Below are 22,734 nucleotides of genomic sequence, written 5' to 3' on the forward strand. Positions count from 1 at the left end.
TCCCTGACGTCTCCTGCATTGGCAGGAGGGTTCTTTACCACTACTAGCACCACCCTGGAAGCCCATAGAAACAGAATAAACTCCTTAAAGTATCTTCACTTAAACTAGACCCCTAAACTCAGCCCTATTGGAGGTTTGGCCCTTAAACTCAGCCCTATTGGAGGCTCTGGCAACTCCAGCTGAGCCCAGGTTGGTTGTAGAGTGACCAACTACTCAGGCTTGCCCAGGACTTTCTCAATTCTAAAATTGAAAGTTCTGTATTCTGGGAACCCCTCTGTCCCTGGTAAACCAGAAGTGTTGGTCACCTACTTGCCTCTCTCTTCGGATCTTAGCAATCCCTGTGTTTCTGAGCTAACATCCCCCATCTCTGGGCTCTTAGTACCACATATTGCAATGAGTTGTGACTGCTTGTTTGCTCATGACTCAGATGTCTGCTTTTCTAGGGAAGGTACCGTAGTGGGAGTGTTTATACCCCCAGAATCTTGCATAAGGCCTGATGCAAAGCAGGTGCTCAAAACGTATCTGGTGAGTGAATTCTTTTATCACAGACTGCTGATGACCTGTGTTGGCCCCCATTCCTCCCTCAGATATAACAGTCTGTGCCCATGACCACATCAGTTGGCATCTGATTGGAATGAGCTCTGGGCCAGAACTGTTCTCCATCCATTTCAATGGTCAGGTCCTGGAGCAGAACCATCGTAAGATCTCAGCCATCACTCTCGTCAGTGCCACGTCCACAACCGCAAACATGACCGTGAGCCCCGAGGGAAGGTGGACCATAGCTTCTCTCATCCCCAGACATTTTCAAGGCAAGAAATTCTCCACAAGTCTTGCTTATGAATGTAGGATCCTTCTTTCTTCCTACCTAGGCACTAACTCTCTCTTTCTCCTTTCTCCTTACAAGCTGCCCACGCTCCAGACATAACATTTCTTGGTCCTCAAAAACAAAATTTAGATACTTTGCTCTTAGACTTATAACTTGTTAGTTGGGGATGGAGGAAGTAGAAAAATTGACAAATATTTTTAAAAATGATGCAAAAGCCAACAAGATCTCTACTTCCTTGAAAGGAGAAAAGAGGAAGGAAACAAAAACATATCTGCAGATATTCTTTCTTGGGGTATTCAATATGCAGCTAAAGGAAAAGAAGTAGATGTTGGAGCCAGTCAAACTTCTCTAAATTTATAGAAAGACCAAGTTATAGACAGTGAAAAAGTTTTAACATGAAAAGATTGTCTTTCATAACAAGATGAGCATAAAGCCTTGCCCACAGAGGAACGCAGTGGATGTGTATTGACTGGAAAAAACAGAATCTAACCAGCTGAGGATTTTAAAGGACATCAGTGAATTCTGGTGGGAAAAAAAGTCAACTTAGGTTGTTATATGCTATCAGGTAAACAAAATAATGCTCTATTGCACATTGTTGCTTTAAAACTGTTAGGAGAAAGGTTTCTGTACATAATAGTAAATATCACTATAGGAAATCATTGTGTTACTAAAATAATGTGTATAAAAGCAAGACATACAAAAAAGAGACACTTCTGGGATCATTTCAGTTTTTGTTCAAACTGAATGGTCAAAATTATATTTGAAGTAATGAATTGTCACAATATTCCTAGAAGATAGAGTCCCAAATAACAATGAAATAATAAAACTAACATTGCTGAGTTTAAGTACTTTTGTCTTTTTACAATTTCATACAGTATATATTAGTATTAATATTGTCTTAATTTTACAAACAGATGATAGGAAAAATGAGAAATTGACAATATCTAAGTCATAAAGTTTTAAGAGTCTGGAAATTACGCAAAATTTTTCTCCTTTGAGAAGTACAAAGAAAACCTTTTCAATTTTTTCCCCCTAACCCACCCTCTCTCTTTCCTTTGCTTTTTATTCTTGCCTTCCTCACTGTACTAAAATAGTTTCAAACCAAAATATTCAAAAGTTTTCTAAGTACTATATTCACTGTTATTACTGAAAACTTCCACAAATTTATTTAAAAGATTTGCATTTCTATCAGCCTTAATTTCTTCTCTCAAATTCTTCCATTTTTCTTACGTTCTAACTCAGCTGGGATGCAGGCTTACATAGACATTAAAAACTGTGCAAAGAAAACCAGACATTCTAAGAAACTAACTCGAGACCAAAGGCGGCACATTAAGAGATGGGAATACTTCATCGCTGCAGAGGAAGTCATTTGGGACTATGCACCTATAATACCAGCAAACATGGACAAGTGAGTTTGGAGGGGTTCTTACTACTGTGCAAATGTTCATGACATGGTCTATAGAGTCCTAGATTCATAGAGTCCTAGATCCATAGGGTGAAATGTCATGAGTTGACAGCTTTCAAGGAAATACGTGTATTGGATTTCATTTTCAAGTCAATCTGAAATTACTCCATACTCACCAAGAGAACTCAGCATGATAATTACTATAGTCATAGGAACAACAACAATAATAATAGCAGCTACCACTTGTTGAATGCTTCCTATTGCCAAGCAGTGTGGTAAACCTTTCTAAGAGCTTTAACTCCACAATTAGAAACAGCTCTTATTTATTTTAGAGATTAGGAAATGGGAGAGCTGGATTAAGAAAATTAGAAATTCAAATAGCTCTTAAACACTTGAAAAACACTCAAGCTCACTCAAGAGAGAGATGCAAATTATTAACAAACTTCTGTGGAATACTATTTTTCACCTATCATCAGACTCACAAGTTCAGATGATATAATCTAGTAGCAAGACTGTAGGAAACAAGCTCTATCATGTATTACTGGTGAAAGAGTGAACTGGAAAACCATTCTAGAAGATAATTTGGCAGCATGTATTAAAATTACAAATGCATATATCTTTTGACCCAGCAATCCCACTCTAGGAATTTACTATATAGATTCATATATTTGCTTACAGGTGAAATGAAGTATGTACCGGATGTTCACAGCTGTATTGTTAGTAGTAGCAAAGGCTTGCAAACAACCTATGCAAGTGAAAGTTGCTCAGTCGTGTCTGACTCTTTGTGACCCCATGGACTGTAGCCCACCAAGATCCTCCTTCCATGGGATTTCCCAGGCAAGAATACTGGAGTGGGTTTCCATTTCCTCCTCCAGGGAATCTTCCAGACCCAGGGATTGAACCTGGGTCTCCTGCATTGCAGGCAGATTCTTTACCATCTGAGATACCAGGGAAGCCCTGAAACAGCCTATAATGTCCCTCAATAGGAATGTATGAGTATATTCACACAATGGAATACTAGGCATCTGTTTTAAAAAGGATGCAAACATTCTCTCTCTACTAATACAAAAGTTCTCCAAGAGATATTTTTTAATTAATAAGTCGAGGGAACAAGATGGTAGAACATCAGATTCCCCTACTTGTATCCCCCACCAAGGGGATACCACAGAAATACAAAGGAACACAAGAGACTACTACAAACAATATATACCAATAAATTGGATAAGTAGCAGAAAGGGAAAACAGTCCTAGAAACATGCACTTTACCAAGACTGGATCAAAAAGAAACAGAAAACCTGAACAGATCAACAAGTAAGAAGATTGAATCAGTAATCAAAAACCTTGAAATAAAAGAAGCCCAGAACCAGATGGCTTCACAAGTACATCATACATGAATCCTCAAACTCTTCCCAAATATTAAAGAGTAGGGAACACTTGCAAACTTATTTTACAAGGGCAGCATTACTCTTATACCAAAGCTAGATAAGGACATTATAAGAAAAAAATTACAGGCCAATATCCTTGATGAACATAAATGCCAAGTTATCAAAATATTAGTAAGCTGAATTCAATACCACATTGACATTATCATAAACTATGATCACACCTCCTGATTTCAAACTATATCACAAAGCTATAGTTATCAAACAGCATAATAATGTCATAAAAACAGACACATAGACCAAATGAACAGAAGCAAGGACTCAGAATAAATATATGCATGTATAGTCAATTAATCTTTGACAAGGTCACTAAGCATACACAATGGGGAAAGGATAGGCTCTTCAATAAATAATGGTGGGAAAACTGGATATTCACATGCAAAAGAATAAAATTAGACCCTTAGCTTATTACATACAACATATACAAAAGCTAAGTAAAAATAAATTAAAAACTTAAATGTAATATCTGAAACCATAAAACTCCTAGAAGAAAACAAAACAAAGAAGCTCTTTCACGTTGGTCTCAGCAATGATTTTTTTGGCTATGACACCAAAAGCATAGGGTAACAAAAGCAAAAATAAACAAGTGGAGCTACATCAAACTAAAAAACTTCTGCAAAAGAAACAACAAAATGAAAAGGTAACCTACAGAATGGGAGAACATATCAGCAAACCATGTATCTGATAACAGGTTAATAGCCAAAATACTGGGTTGGCTAAAAAGTTTATTCAGATTTTTCCACACTATAAAAGGAACTCATGTAATTCAATGCCAAAGTAAACAAATGAAAATAGCCTGATTAAAAAATGGGCAAAGGACTTAAACTGACATTTTCCCTACAGAAAACATACAAATGGCCAATAGGTATATGAAAAGGTGTCCAGCATCACTAATCATTAGGGAAAAATCATATCCTTGATGAGATATCACCTCACACCTGTGAGGATGACTAGCACACAAAAGAGGTAACAAGTGTTGATGAGGGTACAGAGAAAAGGGAGTCCTTGTACACTGTTGATGAAAATATAAATTGGTGCAGCCTTTATGGAAAACAGGCTTCCCTGGTGGCTCAGACGGTAAAGAAACTGCCTACAATGCAGGAGACCTAGGTTCAATCCCTGGGTCAAGAAGACCCCCTGGAGAAGGGAATGGCAACCCACTTCAGTATTCTTGCCTGGAGAATCCCCATGGACAGAAGAATCTGGAAGTCCATGGGGTTGTAAAGAGTCAGACACAACTGAGTGACTAACACTTTTACTTGTGGAAAATAGTAAGGAACTTCCTCAAAAAATTAAAAATAGAATTACTGTATGATCCTGCAATCTCACTTCTGGGTATATATCCAAAGGAAATGTAGTATATACTATCAAAGAGATGCCTGTACTCCCATGTCCACTGCAGTGCTAATCATGATAGCTTAAACATGGAAACAACCTAAGTGCCTATCAGTGGAGATATATATGTGTATGCATGTTACAATTATATGTGTAATAATTGAATATTATTCAGCCTTAAAAAAGAAGGAAATCCTGCCATGTGCAATACTATGGATGAACCTGCAGGACATTAGGCTAAGTGAAATATTCCAGACACAGAATGACGTATGTGGAATCTAAAGTTGCACTCATAGAAGCGGAGAGTATGGTGGTGGTTGCCAGGGGCTGAGAGGGTAGGGGGAATGGGAGAAGTTGATCAAAGTATACCAGTTTTCAGTTTTCAAATGAATGAGATCTGGAGACCTAATATAGAGCATAGTATATTAACTAAAGTTAGTAACACCATAGCTAAGAACATTGTATTATATTCTTGAAATTTATTAAGACAGTAGATCTTAAGTGTTATCAAAATTTTAAAAATAAGCAACTAGGTGAGGTGACAGAAGTGGTTATTAGCTTGATTGTGGTAATCTCATATACTCATATACAAATCATTATGTTGTAAATCTCAGATACATACATTTCTCAATTATATTTCAATAAAGTCGGAAAATGCAACAAAAAATTCAAGGTATGGTACAGAATATGCAAATAGCTGCTTTTTGTTAGAGGCATGAGAGGAAAAGAATAGTTATATCTGCAAGTCATATTTGCATAAAGATGCTCTGGAATTATCTGCTTGAAATGAATACAAATGAGTATTTAGGAAAGGCAGGAAGAGTTAGGGAAGTGGGGTTAAGAAAAAAAAAAATCCAGATTGCTCTGTAGCAGCAATCAGTGCTTTTTATTGTATATAATAAATCCATAAAATGCATAAACTCTATTATGGAACTCTGCTTTTACAAACAAAGGCAATAAAAAGGACCAAGGGGGAAAGTAGTTCATGTTATCTCCCCTAAATCATTTATTGCAGTAGCTACAGAAGACAGGTGAAGGCAGCTGGTTTTCAGTTGGCACCAGGATTGGGTGGATGGTAGAAGGGATAGCCCAACAGTACAGAACTATGTTTAATAACGACAGTAGAAACTTCCCAGAGTGGGAATGTGTTCTTTTAGAGATGGAGAAATACCTGGAAAGCCAATTGCTTGTTGTTTTAGTCACTAAGTTGTGTCTGACTCTTTTGCAACCCTATGGACTGTAGCCCATCAGGCTTCTCTGACCGTGGAATTTTCCAGACAAGAATACTGGAGTGGGTTGCCATTTCTCTCCAGGGGATCTTCCCGACCCAGGCATCAAATCCACACCCCCTTCATTGGCAGGCAGATTCTTTACCACTGAAATTCTTAGCCATCATGGGAGCACTTAGGAAAGCCAACAGGACACTATAAATTAAGTGATACTTAAGAATAATTCATAGTGTATCTTATCCTTTCATCCAAGTAGACCTTTCAGAGATAGCTACTCTAGAAACCAGAGAGATAGGAAGATGTAAGTAGCTGCTTCTAACCAAGATTATGACTTCATCAGTGGTGGAGGAGACAGATCAGAGGTTTCCAGTTTTCCAGCTAGAGAGAAGATATCAGGACTTTGCAAATCACATTAAGGTTTTCCTCCCTGCCCCCACAAGAAAACTAGCATTTTATCTAATTCAAGAGCAGAACTTCTAAACATAGACTCCCATCCTATTGGGGCCTCTACTTAAGAAAAGTATTTAATCTTTTAAACTTTATTTCACTTTAAGAAAATACAGATCTCTGCATTTGGATAATTTCTCAAACCGAATTGGAAAACATTATAAGAAGGTTGTCTACAAACAGTACCAAGATGACTCCTTCACCAAACGCCTGGAGGATCCCAGTAGTGAAGGAGATGGGATCTTGGGCCCTATTATCAGAGCCCAGGTCAGAGACACACTGAAAGTAAGTAACAGAAATACAGAACCATGGAAGAACTTAAATAGTGAAAAACAGATGATAATTACTGGTTATTTTTTTTTTTTAACGTGTCCATGTAATTTTGAATTCAAATGTGGTTTTAATTCTTTTTCATATTTGCGTTTATTATAGCCTATCTCATAATACAAATCATCTAAAATAGTTGATCAGATTATAAAGGAATAAACCAAGGAGCCGATGTAACTGGGGTGAAGGATAATGTGGGGACAAAGAAAATAAAGCCAAGGATAAGTATGATGAAACACATACCATATGCTCCTATAATGTCTGCAAATTTTGTCCTAGGCTTTCTAGCAGCCAAAATAAACAGGTAAATAGGTCAGGCAAGATTCACAGTAGTCATAAAAGAAGTACAATTTCCCCTGTTATTGAGACTTAGAGAAAGTTAGCCTATGGATGCTTAAAAAGAGCATGCTGTGTGACGTGGTAGATGCAATCCTTGACCTATCTACAACTGGTATGATAAATGTAAAAGCTGCATGGCTTTTTATTTAATTATATTTATTTTTAATTGATCGATGATTCTTTACAATATTGGTTTGATTTCTTTTTGGAGGCCTCGGGGTCTTCTGCTATCATTTAGAGGTTACTCTGAAGGAGTTATTCCATATTTTCATGAGTTTTTGATGTATTTTTCGGGGGGGGCAGGTGATCTCCCTGCTTACTCCTCGGCCATCTTCTTCCACTTCCTAAAAGTTGCATAGCTTTTTAAAATGTTTCTCATTATAGCTGAGAACATAACCAGATTGAATGAAAACAATTCATCAATGTGGTCTAAGCATGTAGTTCTCTGATGACTGGTCTCTGATGAAAGTAAATTTTGATATGTGTCAGGAACACTGAGTGTTCCTCAGGCTGGTTTCTTTACATGTTGTATCGTGTCATCACCTTATCTTTTGGTAAGAACTAGACATCAGAGAATTAAAAGTTGCAATCTTTGGCTAGATTCTAGGATGAATATAATCTGCAGATTAAAGATGACCCAAATGCTTTAGCAAGCAACCAAGTAGAAGATAAGATTAACGTTGTTTTTTTAGATTAAGGAGGCTAATTAGGACTCCTGTGTGATGAAGCTGCTTCCTTCATCTCTTCATGGAAATGAACTAAGAGGATATCTGCAGACAAAGCCAATTCTGTTCATTAAAAAAAAATAATAACCAAAGGGCAGAAAGCCACCTTTCTCCTTTTTCTCTCTTCCTTCCCTCATTTCTGATCCCTTTTAGGTGCTCTTAGAAAGTATAAAGATGCCTCATTGGAAATTCAAGATCTGGCTATTTGCTATGCCCCATCAAGAAGATGTTTTGTGAGGGACTTCCCTGGTAGTCCAGTAGCTACGACTCTGCACTTCCAGTGCAGGGGACCCGGGTTTGATCCCTGGTCAGGGAAATAGAGTCCATGTGCCACAACTAAGCGTTTGAATGCCACAGTTATAAGACTGTATGCCTAGAAGACTGAAGATCCTTCAGGCCCCATCTAAGACCTGGTGCAGCCATGTAAACAATAAATAAATATTAACAAAATAAGAAGATGGCATCAAGGACAAGGGTTTGGGAGATCTGGCAGACTGGAGAAGGGAAGGAGCAGATTCAAAGGCAGATGTGGTCCAAGCCAAAAGGAGAGGGAAAGGGAGATGGGGCTCAGCTTGGAGAGGGTGATGTACCGTGAGGAAAACGTCACTTCTAAGGTCAGACTTCTCTTTGCATTTTCCACCTTACTATGTAAGTGGAACTCTCTCAAATGCATCTGTCAGGTGATGGGGAGAGGTTGCCCCTCACATACACAGTTATTAGTTTGCATTCACATAAAGACACAAACACACACATGCACCATCCAACAAGTAAATATGCAAAGCTAGCATTGTCTATTCTCATGATTGACCTTAAATCCTGAAATGATGGATTTGAATTAATTTTGTAGATCGTGTTCAAAAATATGGCCAGCCGCTCCTACAGCATTTACCCTCACGGTGTGACCTTCTCTCCTTATGACGATAAAGTAAACTCTTCCTCAACCTCAGGTTTGAATCTTTCATGTCTACTGAATGAAATACTGACCTCTGAGAGACTGTCATATTGTCCCACTGTCCTTCTTGCCTGTTAGTATAACTTGTACCGTCAGATGGAATACATGTAGTGTGTGTGCTAAGTTGCTTCAGTGTCTGACTCTTTGTGACCCTAATGACTATAGCCTTCCAGGCCTCTCTGTCCATAGGATTCTCCAGGCAAAAATACTGGAGTGGGTTGTCATGCCCTTCTCCAGGTGATCTTCCTGACCCAGTGATGGAACCCGCATCTCCTGTGTCTCCTGCATTGACAGGAAGGTTCTTTACCCCTAGTGCCGCCTGGGAAGCCCCAGTATACATGTAGGTGTATCCTCAGAATCACAACCAAACACTGCTCACATCAGGGAGTTTGTTTATTCTGATGACTACAAAGTATGGTGTCCTTTGTTAGTGTAATAAGCGGCCTCAAGTGGACCAATATCTAATAGCTACAAGCTATCCAGAATAAACTGTGGAAAATTCTGAAAGAGATGGGAACACCAGACCACCTGACCTGCCTCTTGAGAAACCTATATGCAGGTCAGGAAGCAACAGTTAGAACTGGACATGGAACAACAGACTGGTTCGAAATAGGAAAAGGAGTACGTCAAGGCTGTATGTTGTCACCCTGCTTATTTGACTTATATGCAGAGTACTGGGCTAGAAGAAGCACAAGCTGGAATCAAGATTGCCGGGAGAAGTATCAATAACCTCAGATATGCAGATGACACCATCCTTATGGCAGAAAGTGAAGAGGAACTAAAAAGCCTCTTGATGAAAGTGAAAGAGGAGAGTGAAAAAGTTGGCTTAAAGCTCAACATTCAGAAATCTAAGATCACGGCATCTGGTCCCATCATGTCATGGGAAATAGGTGGGGAAACAGTGGAAAGAGTGTCAGACTTTATTTTTTTGGGCTCCAAAATCACTGCAGATGGTGATTGCAGCCATGAATTTAAAAGACGCTTACTCCTTGGAAGGAAAGCTATGACCAACCTAGATGGCATATTAAAAAGCAGAGATATTACCTTGTCCACAAAGGTTCACTCTAGTCAAGGCTATGGTTTTTCCTGTGGTCATGTATGGATGTGAGAGCTGGACTATAAAGAATGCTGAGTGGCAAAGAATTGATAGTTTTGAACTGTGGTGTTGGAGAAGACTCTTGAGAGTCCCTTGTACTGCAAGGAGATCCAACCAGTCCATCCTAAAGGAGATCAGTCCTGGGTATTCATTGGAAGGACTGATGCTGAAACTCCAATACTTTGGCCACCTCATGTGAAGAGTTGACTCATTGGAAACGACCCTGATGCTGGGAGGGATTGGGGGCAGGAGGAGAAGGGGACAACAGAGGATGAGATGGCTGGATGGCATCACCGACTCGATGGACATGAGTTTGAGTGAACTCCGGGAGTTGGTGATGGACAGGGAGGCCTAGCATGCTGTGATTCATGGGGTTGCAAAGAGTTGGACATGACTGAGCGACTGAACTGACTGAACTGACTTATCCAGAGTTCTGGACATCTCCCAGGAGGCTCAGTGGTAAAAAATGTGCCTGCCAATGCAGGAGCCTCAGGAGACACAGGTTCAATCCCTGGGCCAGGAAAATCCACTGGAGGAGGAAATGGCAACCAGCTCCAGTATTCTTGCCTGGAAAATCCCATGGTCGGAAGAGCCTGGTGGGCTACAGTCTATAGGGTCGTAAAAGAGTCGCATATGACTTAGAGACTAAACAGCAACACCAATTCAGAGTTCTATCAAATGGATCTTAATATAAAGAGAATATCCCTTTCTCCACACTGATTCTATTGAGAGCTCAATTATTTTAAATTACTCATTCATTTTTTACTTATTTTTTCCATGAAATAATTTTGAAAATCAAAACCAATTTTGAATATATTTTCTTTTAGGCAGTAACACCATGATCAGAGCAGTTCAACCAGGGGAAACCTACACTTATAAGTGGAACATCCTAGAATCTGATGAACCCACAGAAAACGATGCTCAGTGCTTAACAAGACCATATTACAGTAATGTGGACATCACAAGGGACCTTGCTTCTGGACTGATAGGGCTTCTTCTCATTTGTAAGAGCAGATCCTTGGATAGACGAGGCATACAGGTATTTTGTCCCTGAAGTAACCTTTCAGAAATTGAGAACTTCTGATGGGAATAGAGTAGTTCTCCTTGTTAAATAATGGGGCTTTTGAGTCTGAAGAACAGAAAATATTTAGTAGTCCCTCTTTAGCGTGAATGTAACAAGGCTTATTCCTTTAGTTACTTTATTGTCTTATTTATTTCTTAGATAAGTCTTATATGGACCGTACTGGAGAAGACAAGTCTACAGTGCTATAACAGTACTTTTTGTTTGTTTCAAATTCCATATCTGTCCATACTGGCTACATGATAAGCGAGCCACTTAGTTTCTCTTAATTTTTTCCTTTCATCAAAACAGTATTATTCCTTCCTAAAATTTTTACAGAGCTGTTTCAGGGCTCAGTGAGACATCACCTGGTAAAAGTGACTCTCACCAGGGCTTTGTTCACAGTGGGTTCACAGATGTCTGAATTTGTGGCTCCTCAGGCCCCGAGACCTGTGTGCCTTTGGTTTCTGAGAACTCAATGGTGTAGGTAATCCTTAGGCTAGGATGCTAATCACTGAACACAGCACTTTTATCCTCCAGAGGGCAGCAGACATTGAGCAGCAGGCTGTGTTTGCCGTGTTTGATGAGAACAAGAGCTGGTACATTGAGGACAACATCTACAAGTTTTGTGAAAATCCTGAGAAGGTGAAACGTGATGACCCCAAGTTTTATGAGTCAAACATCATGAGTAGTAAGTCGGAGCACTCTTTTTGTCCATCAGTTTTTTATTCCCGTGGCTGAAGTGTGACTGTATCAAGAGGCAGAGGTGTGAATTAGAATCCACTCACCTCTTAGTCTCACTTCCAGTCCAGAAATTTGGTGATGAAATTACTGGGTGATAAAGAAATCTTTTTACAACAAGAGGTCAATGCTTGTTATCCTTAGACACCCTGTTGGTTTCCTGCTTCCAATACGTGTGTGTGTGTGTCTGGGTGTGTGTGTGGGTGCGTGAGCACATGTGCATGAACACATGCTCTGAGCAGGGAAGAACAGGGTGAAGGGTGGGGGTGGCTGAGGGAAGAGGCCTTGTCAGAGGTATCTGAGGATTTTAGACTGGGTGCAAGGTGAATAGTCTTTATGCCCAGGGCAGAAACAAGGTAAATGATCTAAAGCTAGACTGTCAAATCAAACTAAGCAAAATGCAAACAGGGAGCCAAGAGTCTTAGAAAGCCAATCCATGAAGAGGTTTGAAGTGAGCAGTAAGAAGTACAGAACAGAAAGAATAATCTGAGTCCAGATTCAGCAGGCTTTTCTGTAATTTTAAAGTCCGTGCTCAAAGCCACTGCTATGGGAAGTCTGGGAGAAATTTCACTGAGCCAGCTGGAAGCAAACTTCTCCTCAAGGGTCAGGGTCCCTTTCCTCAGAGCTGGGAGTCACTGTACTCATTTTCTCTCATAACTAATCACAGAAAGGAGGACAATTTCTCCACAGTCTGTTCATATAATTGCAGATGACTGACAGTTGATGATTATTAGAACTGGCAGTTACCAGGAAAATAACTCTGAACAGGGAGTCAGCCTCAGCTTTTTTTGCTTAATTTCATTTTGGCAGCAAAGTTGTCATAGTTCTAGACCAGTGCTGTCCATTTGAAATTATATATGAGCCATAAATACAATTTACAATTTTCTAGTAGACATATTAACATTAAAGAGAGAAAGGTGAAGTTTGTTTTAGTAATATGTTTTATTTAATATATTGCAAATATTATCATTTAAACATATAATCAGTATTAAAATTAAAGAGATTTACTTTATTTCTTGCTAAGTCTTGGAAATCCAGTGTGTACTTTGTACTCACAGCATGTCTCAATCCAGATTATCCATATTTCAAGTGCCCAATAGTCACTAGTGGCTAGTGGCTACCACATTAGTGCGGCTATAGACCATTTAGAAAAGCTTCCAGAATCAGTACAAAGTAAAAACACATTAGGTCAGCTGTGTGATAAGTATTTAAGTGCTCACTAGTGCCAGGCATTAAACTAGGATGGGGGTTATGGTGGTAACCCTGGCAGACATAGACCCTGCCCTCATAGAAATCATCTGTAATTTTATTAACATGCTTAGTATATAAGTAAATACTGATACTGCCTAAAAATGTATCCCATTGAAAGAGAATGAAAATGTCTGAACTTGATAGCTGAGTGCAAACTAGAGATTATATAAATGCTAAGATGGAGCAATAAAAACTGAAAAATATGCTAAATAGGCTTCATTTTTAGGGATAATTACTTGTATTCAATAACTAATGCTTCAAGAATTTGACTTTCTTATGTTATGCTTTTTCTCCAGGTAAAATTACTCTAGATAAAATTCTAAGTTGACTCTCAGAATATCTTTGAAAGCAGACCTAGAGTATAAAATATACACTTAATGAATGAATAAATCAATGTGAATGAAAGGCTTTGTTTTTATCCTGACCTTTCTCCCTTGGCTAACTTTAAAGAATAAGTTCTCGTTTGAAAAGTCTGTGTTTGATGTTCAATCTGGTAAAGCTTATCCCATATAATCACTAAGACACAACCAGAGTATCATTGGGTTATCGTTAGCCACATTCCCTCTTGTTGGTAAAGGCCTGATGTTTTAACAGATTTCACTCTTCCAGCTATTAACGGCTATGTGCCTGAGAGTATACCCATACTAGGGTTCTGCTTTGATGACACTGTCCAGTGGCACTTCTGCAGTGTGGGAACCCAGAATGACATTTTGACCATTCACTTCACTGGGCACTCATTCATCTATGGAAAGAGGCACGAGGACACCTTGACCCTTTTCCCCATGCAGGGGGAATCCGTGACTGTCACAATGGATAACGTTGGTAAGACTTGGATATTTAGAGGGGCTCCTCTGCTCTGCCTGGTCTGCTGCAGCTCTTCAGACTGCCACGCTTCCTGGGCTTCTCTCTCTGATTCCTGGCGGGCTTTCCTTTCAATACTATTCATGATTTCTGTTGGGGGAATTGATTACTCAAATGGGTCCAGTCCTTTTATGTGCATTTCATTTATCCTTCTCTGGGCTAAGTGAGAAGCAAAGATAATAACAATAAAAGGATCAGGCATGACTTTGAGAAGAAAGTGTGAGCATTCAGCCACAGCACATTTCTTTTATCAAAATGCCTTTTTCAGCTTTTTAAGACAGCCATCCCACACTAGGGTTAGCGATAATCCAATATAGTGCCTTAGAGGTGGATTTCACAGATAGCTGTCATGGGCTTTGGAGTTCATCAGATCCAGGTTCAAAACCTGCTCTGCTGTTTGATATCTGTGTAACCTTGGACAAGTTATTCTACCTCACTGAGCCTCAGTTTATTAATCTGAAAAACAGAACAATAACACTTTACAGAGTTGCTCTGACATTCATTGCAATATGTGCCAAGTGCCTAGGACTCAGTAGACAATCAACATGTTGTATCTATGGAAGACTTGCCAGGAAATCACATACCATTTCAAAGAGATTCAATACTGTCTTGGATCCACTTGAATTATTTATTCCTTAGAAATACCTACATGTTTCTTATTTCTTGGGAAACAATAGAAACAAAAGAAAAATAAGATGTTTCTTATTTCATCATCTTTCACCTAACTTCAGCTCTCTAACAAAATGTGCAACTCACAAGAGCTTTGATATTCAAAGACCATTTCATTCTTGGGCTTCCCAGGTAGCTCAGTGCTAAAGAACCCGCCTGCCAATGCAGGAGACATAAGAGACCTGGGTTTGATCCCTGAGTTGGGAAGATCCCCCTGGAGAAGGGCATGGCAACCCACTCCAGTATTCTTGCCTGAAGAATTCCATGGACAGAGGAACCTGGCAGGCTATAGTCCATAGGGTCACACAGAGTCGGACATGACTGAAGTGACTTAGCATACATGCACATTTCATTCTTGATTCATCTCTTTTTGAATATATTCTAAAACAGGGACTCTCAAACTATTTGTGCTGAAAGTTTTTTCTCCCTAATCTGCACCAACCAATACTTTGGGTCCATATTCTGTCAAATAAGATCAATGTGCTGATCACATGGCTGGATGTCATGGAAATGTCAGATTGCAAAAAGGTTTCCTATACTCTTTCCTCTCGGTTTCATTCTTTATGTCACTGTGGAACAGTAACCAGCAGTTCACAGATCAGTTGTGGTCCATAGACCACAGTATCCCTGATGAAAGTTCACTGGAAATTATCTGCTACAATGGACCATAGAGTTTTTAGTATCTTTTTCTGTCCTCAGAGTTCTCTATTCTGTTTGTTTCTTTTTTGTAGGAACTTGGATGTTAACCACCATGAATTCCAATCCAAGAAGCAAAAAACTACGGCTGAGGTTCAGGGATGCTAAGTGTATCCGGAATGATGATGATGACTCCTATGAGATTATATATGAACCTTCAGGATCTACAGCCATGAATTCAAGGAAAATGCATGATTCTTCAGAAATCGAAGATGAAAATGATGCTGACTCTGATTACCAGGACGAACTGGCTTTAATACTAGGTCTCAGGTCATTCAGAAATTCATCACTGAATCAGGAGAAAGATGAGCTCAATCTTACCGCTCTAGCTCTGGAGAAAGACTCTGAATTCATTCCTCCAAGTGCCAACAGATCTCTTGGTTCAAATTCTTCTTCCCCAAGTCATGTTAGCAGGCTTATTGCCAACAACTTTGCAGAACTTCTGAAAACTCTTCTGCACCTGGAAGCCCCTGAGGCTGGTACCCCCCTGGAACACGCTGGCTTAGATAAGAACTCAGCTCTCAACCCTCCCATGGCAGAGCATTCCAGCCCTTATTCTGAAGACCCTAGAGAAGATCGTCCACTCTCAGATGTCACAGGGATAAGCCTACTTCCATTTGGCACAGGATTCAAAAATCGAAAACTTGCCAAACATCAAAGATTCCAGGTAGGAAGAGGCCAAGCAGCAAAGCACAAGTTCTCCCAGACGCAATTCCCAGCACATAAAACCAGGACACGTTTAAGCCAAGACAACTCTTCTTCTTCCAGAATGGGGCCCTGGGAGGACATTCCCAGTGATCTGTTACTCTTACAACAAAAGGATCCATATAAGATTCTGAATGGAGAATGGCATTTGGTTTCTGAGAAAGGCAGTTATGAAATAATCCAAGATGCTAATGAAAACAAGACTGTTAATAAGTTGCCAAACAGCCCCCAGAATGACTCAAGGACTTGGGGAGAAAACATCCCTTTCAAAAACAGTCATGGAAAGCAGAGTGGCCACCCAACATTTTTGGTAACTAGACGTAAACCTCTACAAGACAGAAAGGATAGAAGAAATAGTGGATTGAAGGAAGGCCTTCCGTTAATTAGGACACGAAGAAAGAAAAAGGAAGAGAAGCCTGCATACCATGTTCCTCTATCTCCAAGGAGTTTTCACCCTCTGAGAGGAGAGGTCAATGACCCATTTTCAGACAGAAGACATAATCATTCATTGTTACTCCATGCGTCCAATGAAACATCTCTTTCCATAGACCTCAATCAGACATTCCCCTCTATGAATCTTAGCCTTGCAGCCTCACTTCCTGACCATGACCAGACCTCACCAAATGACACCAGTCAGACTAGCTCCCCTCCAGATCTTTATCCGACAGTGAGCCCAGAGGAACACTATCAAATATTCCCTATTCAAGACTCTGATCCAACACATTCTACTACAGCCCCCAGTAACAGATCTCCTGATCCAACACATTCTACTACAGCCCTCAGTAACAGATCTCCTCCCACACAGCCCAGCCAGATACCCAACTATGACTTAAGAAACAGGGCCATCCCTACTGATGTGAGTCAAATTTTCCCTTCCTTGGAACTTGAAGTCTGGCAGACAGTTACTTCTCTAGACCTCAGTCAACCATCCATCTCCCCAGACCTTAGCCAGATGGCCCTTTCCCCAGACCCCGGCCAGGAGTCTCTCTCTCCAGACCTTGGCCAGACACCCCTCTCTCCAGACCTCAGCCAGGAGTCTCTCTCTCCAGACCTTGGCCAGACAGCCCTCTCTCCAGACCTCAGCCAGGAGTCTCTCCCCCCAGACCTTGGCCAGACGGCCCTTTCCCCAGACCTTAGCCAGGAGTCTCTCTCCCCAGACCTTGGCCAGACGGCCCTTTCCCCAGACCTTAGCCAGGAGTCTCTCTCCCCAGACCTTGGCCAGACAGCCCTTTCCCCAGACCTCGGCCAGGAGTCTTTCTCTCCAGATCTTGGCCAGACACCCCTCTCTCCAGACCTCAGCCAGGAGTCTCTCTCCCCAGACCTTGGCCAGATGGTCCTCTCTCCAGACCTCAGCCTCGAGTCTCTCTCTCCAGACCTCAGCCAGCTTGATCTCAAGCAGACATCACCTCCTCTAGATCTTAACCAGACATCCCACACTTCTGAATCAAGTCAGTCATTGCCTCTTCCAGAATTTGGTCAGACTTTCCCTAATGCAGATATTGGCCAGATGCCATCTCCTCCACCAGACTCTACACTAAATAACACTTTTATACCAGAAGAATTTAATCCGCTGGTTGTAGTAGGCCTCAGTAGAGATGATGGAGATTATATTGAAATTATTCCAAGGCAGAAAGAAGAGAGCAGTGAAGAAGACTATGGTGAATTTGAGTTTGTAGCCTATAATGACCCTTACCAAACTGATCTTAGGACAGATATCAACTCCTCCAGAAATCCTGACAACATTGCAGCATGGTACCTCCGCAGCAACAATGGAAACAGAAAATATTATTACATTGCAGCTGAAGAAATATCCTGGGATTATTCAAAATTTGTGCAAAGGTTTGACCAGTTCTTATATTCTCATTTTTTCCACTAATGCTAAAAAAAGTAATTATAACAGTCTAAGAAGATGATTTTGGACAAATCACTCTAAGATAATTTAGTTCCCCTATATAATGCAACTTGGCTTATACTCTTTCCATTGTCAATTCCCAGATAAGCTTTTCTACTTCAGGTGACATCTGGACAACACAAGAGCCATCACTGTGAGAAGTCTTTGATATGGTGTATTTAAATCAGCACCCTCCTCTCTCTTCTTTTCTCGTCAAAGATGTTCCTACTCCATCTTGCTCCAGTGCAGAGCCCAGTCTATCAATGTTGTTGTTGTTTAGTTGCTAAGTCATGTCTGACTCTTTGTGATCCCATAGACTATAGTCTTCCAGGCTCCTCTGTTCATGGGATTTCCTAGGCAGAATACTGGAGTGGGTTGCCATTTCTTCCTCCAGAGATCTTCCTCACCTAGGGATTGAAACCGCATCTCCTGTGTCTCCTGCTTTGGTAGGCAGATTCTTTACCACTAGCACCACCTGGGAAGTGACTTATCAATAGCTATAGGATAATCAATATGATTTCACTGAAGTTGGCTTCACATCTAAATTTGTGATGTAGAAATCTCCTTTTGCCATTACTTAACAAAAACATTTTTTAATTGTTTACTGATCAGTATGAAGTATATACCATCTTGGTGAAGATTAAGTCAAATTCCATGTGATTCCAGTTGCAGAGGTCAAGGGTATAAAGTAGCTTAGAAGCAAAAAGCAAGTTTATACCCTCGATTGAGCCATTCATTAGATTATGATTCATCTTGATTGGAACTTTTATTTTAACTTGGTTTATAGCATCACTCACCCATTCCAGTGTTCTTGCCTGGAGAATCCCAGGGACAGGGAAGCCTGGTGGGCTGCTGTCTATGGGGTTGCACAGAGTCGGACACGACTGAAGTGAATTAGCAGCAGCATAGCATCACTCAGTTAATAATTCTTTGTGTGTGTGTGTGTGTGTGTGTGTGTGTGTTCAGTCGTGTCTGATTCTTTGTGACCCCATGGACTGTAGCCTGCTAGGCTCCTCTCTCCATGGAATTCCCTAGGCCAGAATACTGGAGTAGGCTGCCATGCTCGCCTCCATGGGATCTCCCCGACCCAGGAATTGAACTTGCGTCTCTTATGTCTCCTACATTGATGAGCAGGTTCTTTACCACTAGTGCCACCTGGGAAGTCCAGTAACTCCTTAATGAGGGCTTATTCTCTCCTAGGCATTGTCCTAAGTGCTGAGACAATAAAAGAGAATATAAACGCACATGACTCCTGCTCTGACTAGACACAATGTGTCTAGTCGGGGAGGTAGATATGAACTAAGTGCTCATATAAATAAATGTAAAAAAAATAACCATGATGAAGACCAATAAGGAAAAGTGATCGATGGTGATATGAGAAGTGGCAAGTCTGACTGGAAAAGTGATGTTTGAGTTGAGATCTGAAAATGAACAGGAAGTGGAGAGGGGAGAGCATTCTAGACAGAGAGAACAGCATGATGAAGGCCCTGGGGAAGGAGGAAGCCCTGAGACTGAAGGCCTCTGTAGCTGGAGCTCAAGATGAGGGTGTGTGCTAAGAAAGTGTTTGGCTAGCTCTGTAGAGATAAGATACTACTAGGCTTTGTGGGCCCCAGGAAGAATTTTGATGTTTTTTAAAGAGCAGTAAGAAACCCTTCAAAAGTTTTAAGCCACTCCTAGTTGATTGGGATATTTGCAGTCTTTTTAACAAGGAGTTATACCAAGTAGGCCCCAAGATCTGCTTCAGCTCTAATATTTTAGGGTTCTAGCCACTTTTCAACCATAGAGTTGAAGGAGTTGATGCAATTTTGTAAGTGGATTGACTTACAACAGAGAGTTTTTAATGGCTTGACATACATTTTTTAAAGTTAGTTTTCATTTTAATTTGCTCAAGTGTGGAAAACCACATTGGACTGGGTTCTGTATTCTGGAATGACAATATAGAAAAAGAAGAGAAAGGGGTACAAGAAGCAACTACAGATTCTTGGGGATAACTGATGACATGGTAGCTGATGGCCATATTTATACTGTCCAAATATAGCCCATAGCTTTCACAAAAGCTAGTTGTTACCCTAATAAATTAAAATCCAAGTGCAACTAGAGTAAGCAAACACCACACATGGTGTGATTCAGAGAAATTATTTCATTAATCTGGTGCCTGACATTTCCACATTAAAACTCTGTGAGTTTAAGAGACTTTCTCCTGTGACTTCCTATTTAAATGTAACACCCTTTACTATATGAGAATAACTAGTTTGGGGATTGCTAAGCAAGTTCCTGAGGGAGTAAGGTTTTCTAGAGTGTAAAGAGATGAAACCAGTTCCTTCAAAACTCCATGTGTGTCGCCTGGGAGAATCCTATGGACAGAGGAGCCTGGCCAGCCACAGTCCATGGGGTCACAAAGAGTCAGACATGACTGACATGACTTAGTACACACATTCATGTATGTTCTAGGGGACTGTATACCATGCTTAGAGTCTGGAAGAATGGGATTACTAGTATAGCAAGACTAGAAAGAAGGCAGAATGGGATTCTCTAATGATGGCTCGTATTGTATAACAAATACTATGAGATTCATGGTGAGCTTCTGGCCTGTTTCCCAGATTCTTGGAGAAGGAAATGACAACCCATTCCAGTATTCTTGTCTGGAGAATCCCATGGACTGTAGCCTGTCAAGCTCCTCTATCCATGGGGTCGCACGAGTTGGACACAACTTAGCGACTAAACCACCCAGACTCTAGGGAAATTTAAGATTTAGTAGGAAAATTTGATATTCTCTAGCCCCAGACTGAGCTGGTGAACCACATGCAGAATAATGTGATTTAACAAAATCAAATGTGGGGAGAGTGGCTACTTTCAGAATATGAAACACCCACCCATCCAGTGGCCTTTACAGAGGTGACCCTCTAAATCAACTGACCATTATTATCTGCCTGTCCCAAACCCTGGCACTATTCCATTGCATGACTTTCTCTACTTTTAAAATTAAAATCTGCTATGTTGATATCTGATTATATTTGTCATTCATTAATTGCAGTTGTTGCTGTTCAGTCGGTAAGTTGTGCCTGACTCTTTGTGACCCCATGGACTGTAGCCCACCAGGCTCCTCTGTCCATGGGATTTTCCAGGCAAGAATACTGGAGTGGGTTGCCATTTCCTCCTCCAGGGGATCTTCCCAACCCAGGGATCCAACCCCTTCTCCTGCATTGGCAGGCAGATTCTTTACTGCTGAGCCACCTGGGAAGCCTTATTCATTAATACATAAAATAAATATCTGCTTACTATTTGCCAGGTACCTTGCTAGGCACTGGAAATAAAAATTATAAGCAAGCTAAGCCCAGTCCCTGATCTCATGGGGCTTTCACTCTAATGGTAGAGTCAGATTTTAATAGGTAATCTCACAAATAAATAATATATAATTTACTATATATACTATAGAAACCCTATAAGAATACTACAGGGATTTACTATATATACTACAGTAACTATGTAGAAATTTAGGGAATTTAGAGAGAGATTTTATCCAGTCTAAAGGGTCTTAGGAGGATATGCTTAGAAACAATACATGAGATGGGAGCTGAATGATATTTACTGGCTTATGATTTTAGTCCCTTATATTTTAATTCATTTGTTCATCAAATATTTTCAAATATCTTGTTTACACTAGATGCTATGTTCAGAAACAGAGAATTTCCTCAATTCTTTGAATGGTCTTTAATTTGTTCTTTTAAACAAATGCTATTACTTTCATTTCAGTGAAGATGCTGACGATGTTCCAGAGGACACCGTATACAAGAAAGTAGTTTTCCGAAAGTACCTTGATAGCACTTTTACCAAACTTGATCCTCAGGGGGAGTATGAAGAGCATCTTGGCATACTTGGTCCAGTCATTAGAGCTGAAGTGGATGATGTTATCCAAGTAAGTTATCTTTCGAGCATTGATAAGATCATCAGAGGAATTTCCACAAGCACCAGAGGGCTGTAAAGATGGAAGTGGCAAGAAAGCTATAGGTGACTTACTTATTTTCTAAAATTAACAAATAACTACATTTCTTTTCAAGACTTCTTACCAACCCACTTGCCACTCTTCAAGAAAAAAAAGAAATGATCTCACAATTTTATTTCTTCCCCTGCCAAGTTCCTGTTCATTCTATATTGGCCAATTCCATCTCTCTGAAGAAACTTTAATTCTCTCAACCTGTCCTAAACATTCAACTGAATTGCTCCTCCCAGGCATTCCCACCAAATCCCATCCATACTTTGTTTACAGTACCTTTTGTCTCCAGATTTTTAACTGGAATTCACATGTACATATCTCTTTACACTAGTAGCTTGAAATCTTATTGTGAGTAAAACCAAAAGAAAAGAAAGAAAGTGAAGTCGCTCAGTCATGTCCGACTCTTTGCGACCCCATGGACCGTAGCCTATCAGGCTCCTCCGTCCATGGGATTTTCCAGGCAAGAGTGCTGGAGCGGATTGCCATTTCTTTCTCCAGGGGATCTTCCTGACCCAGGAATCAAACCCGGGTCTCCCGCATTGCGGGTAGACGCTTTACCGTCTGAGCCACCAGGGAAGCCCAAAGCCTCATTCATTTTCAGATCTGTAGTGCCTATCTTTATCATTTCATTTGTAGATAATCTTTGAGCCTAAAAACAAACCTGTTTTGGTGTTTCTGGAGAAAACTACATGGGCCCTATCTCATTGGATGGTTGTAAAATTAGATTAAATAATACACAAAAA

The 22,734-nt window shown here is 40.3% G+C and overlaps 1 protein-coding gene across 2 annotated transcripts in view; it reads left to right on the forward strand.

The window, feature by feature from the left end:
• The window catches only part of F5 (coagulation factor V), an 81,326-nt gene that overhangs the window by 35,165 nt on the left and 23,427 nt on the right, over positions 1 to 22,734 (forward strand). Inside the window, exons 6-14 of one of the 2 annotated variants that reach the window (XM_006056369.4) lie at positions 588 to 809; positions 2,069 to 2,234; positions 6,792 to 6,969; positions 8,923 to 9,022; positions 10,951 to 11,162; positions 11,724 to 11,874; positions 13,770 to 13,997; positions 15,437 to 17,945; positions 21,751 to 21,913. In XM_006056369.4, coding sequence (XP_006056431.4) covers positions 588 to 809; positions 2,069 to 2,234; positions 6,792 to 6,969; positions 8,923 to 9,022; positions 10,951 to 11,162; positions 11,724 to 11,874; positions 13,770 to 13,997; positions 15,437 to 17,945; positions 21,751 to 21,913 — 3,929 coding nt within the window. The remainder of the gene's footprint in view (positions 1 to 587; positions 810 to 2,068; positions 2,235 to 6,791; positions 6,970 to 8,922; positions 9,023 to 10,950; positions 11,163 to 11,723; positions 11,875 to 13,769; positions 13,998 to 15,436; positions 17,946 to 21,750; positions 21,914 to 22,734) is intronic. The other variant, XM_006056370.4, reaches the window with a different exon arrangement.

The sequence above is a fragment of the Bubalus bubalis genome, chromosome 5 (genome assembly GCF_019923935.1).
Source record: "Bubalus bubalis isolate 160015118507 breed Murrah chromosome 5, NDDB_SH_1, whole genome shotgun sequence".
Classification (NCBI taxonomy): domain Eukaryota; kingdom Metazoa; phylum Chordata; class Mammalia; order Artiodactyla; family Bovidae; genus Bubalus; species Bubalus bubalis.